At 43.0% G+C, this 13,031-nt stretch overlaps 1 protein-coding gene across 1 annotated transcript in view; it reads left to right on the top strand.

Moving 5' to 3' along the window:
• The first annotated feature begins 10,669 nt into the window (after window positions 1–10,669).
• The window catches only part of LOC108797490 (rho GTPase-activating protein 39-like), an 87,964-nt gene continuing 85,602 nt past the window's right edge, over window positions 10,670–13,031 (top strand). The window contains exon 1 of the mRNA XM_018569091.1: window positions 10,670–10,822. Coding sequence (XP_018424593.1) covers window positions 10,812–10,822 — 11 coding nt within the window. The 5' untranslated portion in view covers window positions 10,670–10,811. The remainder of the gene's footprint in view (window positions 10,823–13,031) is intronic.

Raw genomic sequence — 13,031 nt, 5'->3', positions numbered from 1 at the left:
CCTGCCGAAGGCCAGCCGTTCACCCCGCAAATGACAGCTGGATGGAGCCAACCGTGATTTCAAGGCTCACTCCGCCCAGTTGTAATGACAGATTAATGTCCCCAAATGACCTGGGAACGCTGATCTGTCATTAAATAATAACAACTGGGTGGAGCCGGCCGTGACGAGCATGTTCGGCTGACCGAAGGCAGCCAATGTACGGCTAAAATCAGCCGCACTGAGCCGGAGTGAATAGCCGAACGTAGTTCGGCTAACTTCACTTTGGCTGGGTTATTCACTAATAACCCCCTAAATCAGCAGCAACAGCATTTAGTTCCCTTCTCCTCTGTAGGGAAAAATATAAAAGACCCTTAGGCGATTCCTATAGACCCTAGAAGACCCTATAGAAGATCTTATGACCATGGATCTAGTAAAGTGAAACAGGCTTTTAGATCAATGTTTTTTTTAAATAGTATTAAGCTCTCACACTTTTTTTTTTCCTAATGAATCCAGAGCAAACAAATATACATTGCCCAGCAAACAATTTCTTTCAAATTAAAGATTTAAATTAGAAAATTTTTTTGCCCAAACCCTTACAGTCATCATGTTTACAAACTGATCCAACTCTCTCCGCTCAGCTTCCCTGAACTTCCTGTCCAGTACAAGATCACAAGGGACAGAGCAGTCTCCAGGAGCTGTCCTCTAGCTTGGAGAAGGAAGAACAGGGAGCAGAGGACTGGCTTGGCTTACTATACCTGTGTGTTTGTGGAGACGCACACAGCATACTAGCACATACACAACAGTGGCTCCACGGGACTCTGCAAGGGAAAGGAGTCATCCTAAAACAGGATATCAGGGCCAATGCTCAGGGGACCAGCTGATATTGCAGGAAGCTAAAACTTTTAAACATCAAGAAGCAGCATCCATTTTGATTTCATCAGCATTTGAAATAGTTAAAATCCTTTTGAGATTAATATCACTTTAAATAGCATAGTGATTACTTATATAGGGAGGGTCAAGGGTGGTTGTTAAATGTCCAGAACTTAGCTTGAAAGTGACCTGGTCACTACAAGGTTACTTGTACAGAACGAACACCCTGAAAAAAGAGTGTATAAACGTACCTTTCCAGTGGCCAGTACAGGCAGTCCCCGGGTTATGAACAAGATAGGGACTGTAGGTTTGTTCTAAAGTTGAATTTGTATGTAAGTTCGAACAGGTAAATTTTTTAAGTGTAACTCCAGCCAAAAAAAATGTTTGTTTAGTTTTGGATAGCATAGGGAAAGGTTTACCCCCGGGAAAGTTTGTTATGCTGTGTGTGCCCCTGTTCAGAAGATTTCACCTCACTTGCAGTCCCTGTGGCAATTGGATTTTGAAAATGTTGGGTTGTCGTGGAGTGCGGTAGCATTACAACTACCCCTGCTGTACGGTAATAGCCTCCGTTTGTAAGTAGGAGTCGTATGTAAGTCGGGTGTATGTAACTCGGGGACTGCCTGTATGTGGAAACTCTGGCACTTCTCTTCTCCTTGGCCACTGCAAATCATAGACCCTTCAGGTGGATTGAATATTTGCTTCCTCCTCTGCATGCAGTGGTTTCTCCAGGCAGCTTATAAGTCCTGACATACATATGAAAGGGGTGCGTGTATTCCCACACTTGGAAGTGTAGAATATCAGGAGAAGGAAAGCGGTGACTTTCAACACACAGGCTGCTTGAAAGGTATGTATATTGCCTCTTCTTTTACAACCTATTCACACCATAGCATTGCGTTAATCGCAACACTATGCACCTATCTTGCATATCCTGTGCTAGGTGTTTTGCCTTGCCATTCATTTGAATAGCACCCCATTGCACATCCCTGCCGCTGCAATCTGGCCACTGTGCGCTGCAACACAGAACAACGCACAGTACTGCAATACCATGTGTTACGTTGTGGTTGAAAAAAAGTATTGCACGCACTACTTGTTTTCACTGCACTGCAGCGCACGGCAGCTGGGATTTGCTTTGGGGTGCCATTCACATGAATGGCGACACAACACACCTAGCACAGATAATGCAAGCTAGGTGCATAGCGTTGCCATTCAAATGGATGGCAATGCATCTACCATACCATGACACATACACGCTAGGTGGATTGTGCGATTGCGTGCGGTAATCGCATGGTAACGTGCATAATTAACGCAATGCTATCGTGTGAATAGGCCCTCACAGGTTGTTCCTTCTGTGATGACAGGGTGACTTTATTGAGGTTTTAAATTAATACATAAGTCTGGGTATTTTTGCTCACACTTTAGCTTTAAAATCACTTTATCAGCTTTAAATTAAATACCTAATGAAACTTTAAATGCATGTCTGTAGTTCATCCTTTGATGTTCTTTTGATGTTCCATTTGCATTGATTCCGAATTGCGTTCTGTTTCCAATGACAACCATTCTGTTTGGGATTCTGTCGATCTGACCCCGTCGCGTGTTTTGTTTGACCACTTCAGCATAACAGCTGCTTCATCGGCTGCCCTACAGAGCTCATTCCATGTCGCCTGCCTAGCAACCGAGGCAGCCCAGACACTTTCTGCTCCAACTCTCACATGACAAAACTCTAGCACCTCTAAAAGCCAGGATGAGGCTTTTATTGAATGCTTTCAATTAGGAAACAATTGTATCTCTTCAATACGGCGAAAAAGAAATATTGACGGCTGAGTAGCTGCAAAGTAAAGATCCAAAGAAACTCTCAAATCTGAACCGGCTCACGGAAATCTCATATAATCTTTAACTTAAATTGTATCTAAGCTCAAAAGCAAAAATTGTATGTAGTGAAGCGTACCAATCCTTGGATGTGGTGGCTGCATTTGTTTTCTTTTCAGGCTTTGTTTTACTTATTTTCTCTGGGTGATCCAGACAGTAAGTCTGTTATTTTTTAACTTCCTTTAACAGGCCAAGCTGTCCAGCAAAAGTGCCAGATAGAGTGTTGAGACAAACTGTTTAACACTGACAGGGTTGCTTCCGATGGTCGGCTTTTATTCATTGATGTAAAACTTTTATCCCAAAAGGAAAATAAAAACTTTTGCTGTAGCTGCTTAAAATTGTGCGCTGCTTTAATTTTGCTAGTCAAACCCATCTATATCTGCTAGGGCAGGGCTCAAAACGTCAGGCCCTGAGCTACTAGCCAGACCTTAAGAGTTACTCGCCACCAGTTGCCCCACCTAACCCCTACCCTGCCCCAGCCCTAACTCCGCCAGGTCAGCGGTGTGACGCAGAGTACCGAGATCAGCAGTACAGAGGTCAGTAATGTAGCACACAGTACAGAGGTCAGTAACGTAATGCACAGTACAGAGGTCAGCAGTACAGAGATCAGTAATGTAACACACAGTAGAGAGGTCAGTAACGTAATGCACAGTACAGAGGCCAGTAATGTAATGCACAGTACAGAGGCCAGTAATGTAACGTACAGAGGTCAGTAATGTAACGCACAGTACAGAGGTCAGTAATGCAACGTACAGTACCTAGGTCAGTAATGTAACACACAGTACAGAGGTCAGTAATGTAACACACAGTACAGAAGTCAGCAGTAGAGGCCAGTAATGCAACACACAGTACAGAGGTCAGTAATGTAACGCACAGTACAGAAGTCAGCAGTACAGAGGTCAGTAATGTAACGCACAGTACAGAGGTCAGTAATGTAACGCACAGTACAGAGGTCAGTAATGACACGCACAGTACAGAGATCAGTAATGTAATGCACAGAGGGCAGTGGTGTAAGGCAGAAAGAACAGGGACTTACAGTGCACATAGCTGATCTGCGCTCTTCCTCTCCTGGTCGTGGTGCTAGTGCAGGGGGGGTACAAAGATGTATCCTTCAGGTCCCGCACTGCAAACACTTCCAGCCGGCCAATGGCAGCTGCAGTCTTTCTCCCAGCCTATGAAAAGCTGAGGTGGGTGGAGAAAGCTGCAGGTGGCTGGAATGAAGGAAAACAGCCGAAATAATTCATCTCCTCGGCCGCTCTGTAGCTGCAGCGGCCGAGGAGGAGCAAAATCAGTTCGGGTGTCTTCCCCTCACTCCGGCCACAGAAGAGACAACTGAACCGAGTGATCGCAGCTACAGAAGCGGCGGTAGTTTCACCCCTGCTGGTCCTGCCGGTGGCGCCCCCTCCCCCGATGAATTTCCACTCGCCCTCGCGCAATTTTCACTCGCCAGTTGCGAGGGGGCAAGTGGAAATTTTGAGCCCTGTGCTAGGGTATCTAACACTACTCTCCCCACAGGGTGACAATGCTGCTGTCTAAGGGTGGCTCTGTTGCTCCTCCATAGAGTGGAGCCACCCTAAGACAGAAAGTGGGGAAAAAAGCCTAAAAAAAGAAAACTAATGCAGCCACCACATTTCAGGATTGGTAAGCTACAACAAATTGCATTTTTGTTTTGGGGTATAGACAAGCTTTAATTTCAAAATAAAAAATTTCAACATTTTTTAATCACCAGCTTTCAATAAAATAATCCCTGGTGATCCTGCCATAAAGGTCCTTGTTCAGGCCCTTCCTGTTATAGGGTGACAAAGCATCCTCCCCATCTCCCATCTGTGCTACCATGTTGTCAAATGGGCTTCCAACGGGGCCATGTCAAAGTGGCCACTTCAAAACACATTACATAGGCATGGTCCACCGCTGCCTCCAACAGGAAACCCACCCTGAGAAATGCAGGAGCCATTGCTGGAGCGTATGTAGGCAGGAAGTGGCTTTAAAAGACTGTGGGAGATCAGCAGCAGATAAACATTTTCAAGTGAAATATAAATGTGAAAACAGTATTTTATACCCTTGCACTGGATGTGAAGCTTGTACTTTGTTATATTGTTTCTTCTTTCTACTGTAAGTTGTAAACCTTTTCTTCTAATACAATCTTCAATAGGAAAAAAAACTGTATTTAATACCCTTGTACTGTTACTTCTTTTTACTGTATCTGTAAAATTTAAGTCAAGGTAACTGGACTTGCTGTATTTTTCCTGAAGACGTTTCACTGGTCATCCGACAAGCTTTCTAAATTCAGAAATGAAGAATTCGTCTTCAAGAAAAGAAATCATCTTTAAGAAAAATACGGCAAATCCAGTTGCCCTGACTTATTTTTTACAGATATACCATAACCTGGACGAATGAGAACCTTCACAGACTTCTTTTTACTGTATGTTGTAAATCCTTTTAACCCAAACAAAGTAAAAATATAATTAAAATAATAAATATAAAATAATAATCCTATAAATGAAAGAAAAAAAAATGAGTATTGATTATCAAACTAAAGTTATCCAGTTTGGGTTTAGATCTACTTTAAATAAAACATGATCGATATTATCTAAGACAGTTTAAGTGTTGGTTTACTGATGATTCTTTAGCTTTCAATAAAGTATATTCTTTAAATTATCAAAATGATTTGTTAAATTGCTTTATCCATGGTTATTTTTAAAGTGGAAATCTATACATTATTTTTTTTTTGTCTAGAAGAGAAAATATTCCATGCAGAGCACAATAACATTTCGGAATACACAGTACTGTCCAGTATCAGTGACTGACCAGTTACTAGTGTCAGCTAGACCAGCAGGCTTTTATATCACCCCCACGCTCAGATAAAAGACGTGGTATGTTTTGTATCCTGAAGCTAAAGATATAACTTAATTAAATCAACGTGTGTACTGGAGACCCCATAGACTTGTAATCTTTCATTCACATGCAAAGTGTTAGGAGCTCCTAGGTGTTTGGCCTTGTTACATGTCTGTTATCCTGCTAGACTTCTCATTTGTATATGAATGGTTTTCCAGCTGTAGCTTATGAACAACACAGTAGGTGGAGCTGCAATGGTTTTCTTTTCCGTTCAGTTGCGTTCAGTTCCTTAGCCAAGCGCTGAGTAGCTGTTCTGCAGCAGCTTCACTGAACGCTTCGGCTGCACAGTGCTGAGCAAAATGGTGGAGGATTCAGTGTTCAACCCTACCATCAGTGCAATTTCTACTCGTTTACGGGGGGAAACTGAGAGCCGTGGCATATTTGATGTGGCTATTAATGAAAGGAGTATTTTGAACAAACCCTGCCTCGTTATTCAGACGCAGTTTTTCGTTCACACTCGTCCATCAAAACATTAAATTGTAGGTTTCCACACTAAATTGTGATTGGCTCCTTCGGGGATACTACTATGCTGATGTCACACTCACTGCAGCCACATTCACTTCCGCTGCGAGTGCTAAGTTAGCAGTGCTGAGCGATGACTTGCAGCACAGCGCTCAGCAGCGGTTTGCTAACTCAGCACCAACTGAACGCGCCTCTGGGTTGGGGGTGCAGTCAGAGACCTGTTCTTGGCTTATATACTTTGTACTATAAAGTGTTCTTATCTCAGAAAGTTGAAATTGTTAGTTGCCTGGCACTACTGAACTCCTAATCCACGTACTCATTCAACGTTGGTATTGAAACCACTGGATCAGCATCACAGCCAGGCCATTAGCATCTTCAGGAAAAGGTTTTATCTTGGAAGTGGAAGATCTCGTTAAAGTGTGTGGTTTGCCCAAATTTTTTTTTTTTTCGTTTTGGATAGAGTAAGCAATACATAAAATGCCTCTTGGACAGTTGTTGTCACCTCAACAATTGTCCCGTTTATTATTATACAGACATTCCTCGGTTACCGACTTACCCGCTTTGCGACCACTTGCACTTACGACGGACCGCCGATCGACCTCCGACCTTGCGCGTCAGCGCGACGTGTCGCCGGCGGAAGTGATGTCCTCCGATCTTCACTGCGGGGATTTATATAGCGCCAACAGTTTGCTAGTTTGCGCAGCGCTGTACAATATAAGGAAGACATTACAATCACAATACAATTCAAGACAAGATGGTAAGGAGGGCCCTGCCGCTGAGGTCTTACAATCTAAAAGGGAGAGGCCAGTGATACATGAGGAGGTCGAGGTGTGGGGATGAATTGTTTGAGAACGTGATGGTTCAGTGGTTAGGTTGAGGTGGGATAAGCTTCCCTGAAGAGATGAGTCTTAAGGGATCGCCTAAAGGCAGTCAAGGTGGGAGATAGACGGACAGATTGGGGTAGAGAGTTCCATAGGATAGGAGAGGCCCTTTGGAAGAGTTCCACTCTATTCTTGTTCTGGGGGACAACTCAAATTTTTGGACGCTTCCTTAACTTTCTTTCCCAGTTACAGTTATCAGCAGGATAAATAGAGAGGTTGAATTTTCCTAGTAAGGTACAGGGACAGTGATAAAAACCCAACAGGGTTCTAATACTTTCCTCTCTCTAACAATAAAAGCAAGAAATTGGATATACAAACCTTTGAATAAGAAAAGCCTGTGGGAGGAGGTTATAGTATATGTCAACCCAATCACTAAAATTACATAAAATGATCTAAACCCAGACACAGAATTGTCAAATATTGCAGCTTACCAGTCCTTAGATGTGGTGGCTGCCAGGCCAAGAACATTTTCAGCAAGTACAGATGATCATCTTCAAGCACTTTGCTATCTTTGTATATTTGCATTCTTTCACACGGAGTTCACCGTTCACCGGATTATTTTACCTATTTGGACACGTTTTTTGATTTTTTGATGTTTATTAGCACTTAAGTACAGAAAATACCTGTTGATTTTGCTAGAAATGTGGTGTCTTCTTCACTTTCTGTGCGCTCAACAGACTGCAAAAACAATGTTATCTTTCTTTTGTAAACTGCTAATCCCATCAACTCACCATGTCATGGATATTGACAAAGTGCAACCTGGGTGGCAAACCATGGCTCCCCTATACATACAGTAGAGGAGAGAGGAAAGCCACCCAGGGACAGACATTGTGTTATTCTCAGGATTACCTGGTGAAAATAAAGGGAACAAAGCCTGAAAAAAAGACTACAAATGCAGCCATCACATCTAAGGACTGTTAAGTCGTAAGATATTACACAATCGGTTTTAGGTTTAGAAATACTTTGACGCGTCAATGTCATTTCAAAAGTAATTTTTGATATTCTTCTATATTTGCAGATTGTAGTTACATAGTTATTATTATACAGGATTTAGTTACATAGTTAGTCAGGTTGAAAAAAATAAACATGTCCAATGAGTTCAACCTATAGAGATAAAAATTACAGCTGGTAATTCTGCCTTTGAGGTCCTTGTTCAGGTACTTCCTAGTTTCTTCCTGTCTCCTAATTGCTCTTCTGCATTGTCGCCCTGTCACATAGGCTATCAATGGAGATTGCAATTAGGGATTTTAACACACTTTACGCAGGCATGGTCCACTGTTGTTACCATCAAGACACCCAACCAGAGAAGTGCCATGCGGCCATCGCTGGAGTGCGTGTAGATAGGAAGTGGTGGCAAAGAGGCTGCCATGATAGGTAGCCTGCATCTGACATGGCCCCCATAAACCAATTTAATTTTGGCTGATACCTACTGCATTGGCCCAAATTCGAGCCATGGGTGACCCTGTAAGCACCAGGATGCAGTCACTGTCCGGCCAATAATTTCTCACCTAGCTCAGTCAATTAATAAATGTCTGAGGTGCAAAATCACTGGCCACACAGTGACTGTACCCTATCAGATGCAGTCACTGTTCGGGTATTCAGGAATCCATTGGTGCCATGACTGCCTGAATACGATAGCCTCCAGTGGAGATTCCTCCATCCACTCTGTTAAGACAGCCATACACTGGTAGACTTTTTACCTTTGAGTCAGAAAGGTATGGTAGACTTTTGAATGACCAATGCAATTCAAAATTTGGTTTCATTTTAACATTCGATTTTTGGAATGAATGAAATTTCCCAAATGAAAACCGTATTGAGAGAGAATTTCTTTCGTTCAAGAAAAAATTTCCACCCGGCTCCTTCCATTTTATTTCATCACCGTGGTCGAAAACAATTAACTATGACAAAATTGAACAAACGCTACGAAAACCAATTTTCTCGAATGAAAGTCTAACCATATACACTATATTGCCAAAAGTATTGGGACGCCCCTCCAAATCATTGGATTCAGGTGTTCCGTGAAATTTCCTTACTACTTAATATTGCATGCTGAAGCGCTCAGTGCACAGAAGTCGCCAACTGTCTCTAGAGTCAATAGCTACAGACCTCCAAACTTCGTGTGGCCTTCAGATTGGCACAACAACAGTGCGTAGAGAGCTTCATGGAATGGGTTTCCATGGCCGAGCAGCTGCATCCAAGCCTTACATCACCAAGTGCAATGTAAAGCGTCCAATGCAGTGGTGTAAAGCACGCCACCACTGGACTCTAGAGAAGTGGAGACGTGTTCTCTGGAGTGACGAAGCACGCTTCTCTGTCTGGCAAACTGATGGACGTGTCTGGGTTTGGCGGCTGCCAGGAGAACGGTACTTGCCTTACTGCATTGTGCCAAGTGTAAAGTTTGGTGGAGGGGGGGATTATGGCGTGGGGTTGTTTTTCAGGAGTTGGGCTTGGCCCCTAAGTTCCAGTTAAGGAACTCTTAAGGCATTAGCATACCAAGACATTTTGGACAATTTATGTTCCCAACTTTGTGGGAACAGTTTGGGGATGGCCCCTCCCTGTTCCAACATGACTGCGCACCAAGGCACAAAGCAAGGTCCATAAAGACATGGATGATCGAGTTTGGAGTGGAGGAACTTGACTGGCCTGCACAGAGTCCTGACCTCAACCCGATAGAACACCTTTGGGATGAATTAGAGCGGAGACTGCGATCCCGACCTTCTCCTCCAACATCAGTACCTGACCTCAGAAATGGTCAAACATTCCCATAGACACACTTTTAAATCTTGTGGACGACTTCCCAGAAGAGTTGAAGCTGTTATAGCGGCAAAGAGCGAGCCAACTCAATATTGAACCCTACGGACTAAGACTGGGATGCCATTAAAGTTCATGTGTGTGTAAAGGCAGCCAGCCCAACACTTTTGGCAATATAGTGTATATTTTTGGAAGGGGGTACGTAAAGAACTTGGAATGTTTTGGAAACTACAATTGCCCCTAAATATTTATCCGCCTTTTTATCAATAAACCAGTTTTTAAAAAATGATGTAATTTGGGAGTTGTGTAAATTTAATTGGCAGCACTCTACCCATTTACTAATATAGCCACCTTCTCCATAAATAATTGTGTTCCCCCCCAACTAAGAAACCCTTTTTGGTATTCTGCCCTGTTGTGACTTTGGCACTAAAGTGAAATTTTACTGGCGAGTCCGGTGCCAGAATTTTTGCCCTACAAAGGATTCCGGGGAATGCCGATAAATCTGTGTAAATTGTGGAATGTCTTTATTTTTAATTTTTTTTCTAAATACTCTTGGCAATCCTCTGAAATAGTTTTCCTGCGGCATTCTGCTCACGTTTTACAATGCCGTCTCTTTACCACAAGATGTCATGTGATAAAACTTGCATGGGGTTTTTTTTTTTTTGAAAAGGGAAAATTTGCAAAAAAAGGATTGTGTCATACGGACGTCTGCATGGGACTTTCAAAAAGGGACTTTCCTTTAACCTCTCCTTCGCTGGAAGCAGGCTCACATGATGTGAAGCAGCCCTGTGGTATGAAAGGGGTTAACGCCCCCCCTCCCTCCTTTGTGCAGGGTAATAATGCATGTCCCAGCTCTACACACCAGTAGATGGGGGAGGATATACTGGGAGTGGAATCGGATTACACATCCTGCCTGGGAAGGGAGAGCCTGACTCAGAGGGAAGGTGGGGGGGGAGCTTGCTATCTCACTTGCTCATATCATTGCTAAGGGATCACAACCGATTGAGGGAATCTGGGCAATCAACAGGTCCTTGAGGACTTTTGGTTCACTTTATTTGTGTTTGAAGACTTTATTTTCTGGACCATGTGAGGGGGAGACACTTAGAAATGGCTGAGAGGTAAGACTGGGCTAAGGGTGGACGGAAAGGGTCTGTTTCACATAGCTCTCGGCTGTGGCAGCTGATAGTGTGGCTGAAGTTTCCAAATGTGACAAAGCACTACAGGGGGATTGTGTTACTGGGACTTCTGTGTTCCAGGGTTGCTCATGAAGGCTGTTTTTGTGCTGGGGGCTGAGATCCAGTACACGGTGGCTAATCCCATGGCTGCCCACCACTTTACTCAACTTTTTAATCTTAACCAAACTCCCTAAGGTCTCGTATGAAATTGGTTGCAGACCACACATCCATGTGTCATTAGGGTTGTGGGTTTCATTTTGTTGCCATGCGTATTTTGTTGCCATGATTGTTACTGTTGGAAAACATTTTGTTTAGAACCAGAATATAATAAACATTAAGTGTTCTTTTAGGTATTATGTTTTGTATATCGTTGTTATGTTTTGTTGTTGTTGTTACAATGAAGAAAATAGTTGTACTGGCCTAGAAACCGAGTGATTGCAAAAGGCAGAGCAAATTAAAAAACCAAAAAGAAACACACAGGGCTGTTGCCCATAGCTACAAAAGTAGCCACGGTTTCTTATCAACGTCGTTGACAGAAAGCAAAAATTGGGCCCGCTTTGGTAAAGTGGAGTACAAAATGGAGCGGTTGGCTGTAGTGCCGATTGGGGTTTCGTCTGTGGATTTAAACGAGGGGGCCGATTTACTAAAAAAGTTGTACAGAGGAAACTTTGTCACAATGCCGCAGCTGCTCTTCGTCACCCGTATGGGGCTCATTCATATACGCAGTAAAGCACGTTTAAACTCTTGCCCATGTTTGGCAATGGGGCTGTTCACACTTCAACATTGTGCTGCGTTTAGCAGTGGGCTCCCAAGCTCTCTCACCCACCAAAGCGCTCTATATAGGGGACTTAACAGGCATCCCCTGAAGGTACTCTTTATTGCGTCCAACTGAACTTGGGGTCTTTTAGTTTTGCAGCTTCTAAATGCACCCTGAGGTTTCATAAGTTGATATAATTTAAGGATTCCATAGCTATGGACAACAGCTTTCTTTTTGCACAACTTTTGTAAATCAGCCAGAATCTGGTTGCTGTTAAATTTTCATGCTTCTGTTTTCTTTTTCGTCGGTTTTCTTTTTGGGACCTTGTTGCTCCGGGTAACATTGCTAGTCTTAAGCTGCCCATACACCTTACGATTATCGGCCGTTTTTCGTATGCGATCGCGTTTTCTTCCGATATTGGTAAGGTTGATGGGCAGTGTACAACCGCAAATACTGTACAATCATACGACTTTTGACTATCCAGCAGGTTAGAAAACTTTGACCGATCGTACGATTTTTGCAAGGTCGGTGGCGTTGCGTACGTCAAAATTTGTACGATTAACACTGCCTGTGCGCAAACTAAAATACGTGCTGTCGATTACCACAATTCGTCCAGGTGTGTTTTTTTTTAACTACATCTGATTGAACCTTGCGATTATCGGGGCAGGATGGGGCCGCCGTACGAAAATCGTGCGACGGTTCGATCATCGGATGAAAAGTTTTGTCCGATGATCGCAAGGTGTATGGCAGCTTTAGATCATTTCTAATAAAAACAAGCATGCTGTCTAGCTTATAAAGCTGGCGCAAACGAAAACAGAAGTCACCAATCAGATTTGACGAGGCCAATTTATGGAAATTGGCGCAGAAGCCCGTGACATTGGCTTTAACTTTCAAATAGGACATGACAATGGGTTGCTATGGGTAATGGCTCAAACCTTTCTGACTCAAAGGTAAAATAATTTCTGTGTGCTGATATCTGATGCAGCAGTTGCGTCTACGCAGCCAAAAGGTAATTTGTGATCATGACAACTTTCAGTGATCGTTACTAATGTTCACAGACGTTTCATATCTATAGAAAATAAAAAAAATGGATGTCTAGCTGAAGTGTTTAAACAGCGGTATAGTACGTGTGCGGCTTTTGTCTTTTTTTCTTCTTTCGCTACACAAAAATGCAGTTCTTTTACGTTACGAATATATGCAAAATATGCTTACGTAGGGTTTTAGCATGGCTGTGCTACGCTGACATTCGCAAATTATAGGTTGCATTGAGTTGATGATTATATATTGAGGTTGTACAGCTCATAAATGGTGTCACAAATGCTCCTCTGTCCACACACTGTTTTGGAAGGACTTCCTTGAGGCTGATGGTTCCTGACAGGTTTTTTGGGGGGGGGG

This window comes from Nanorana parkeri, unplaced genomic scaffold (assembly GCF_000935625.1).
Source record: "Nanorana parkeri isolate BGI_ZX_2015 unplaced genomic scaffold, ASM93562v1 scaffold1284, whole genome shotgun sequence".
NCBI lineage: Eukaryota > Metazoa > Chordata > Amphibia > Anura > Dicroglossidae > Nanorana > Nanorana parkeri.
Note: the sequence above shows the minus strand (reverse complement) of the source record. Positions and strands in the feature narration are given on the sequence as shown.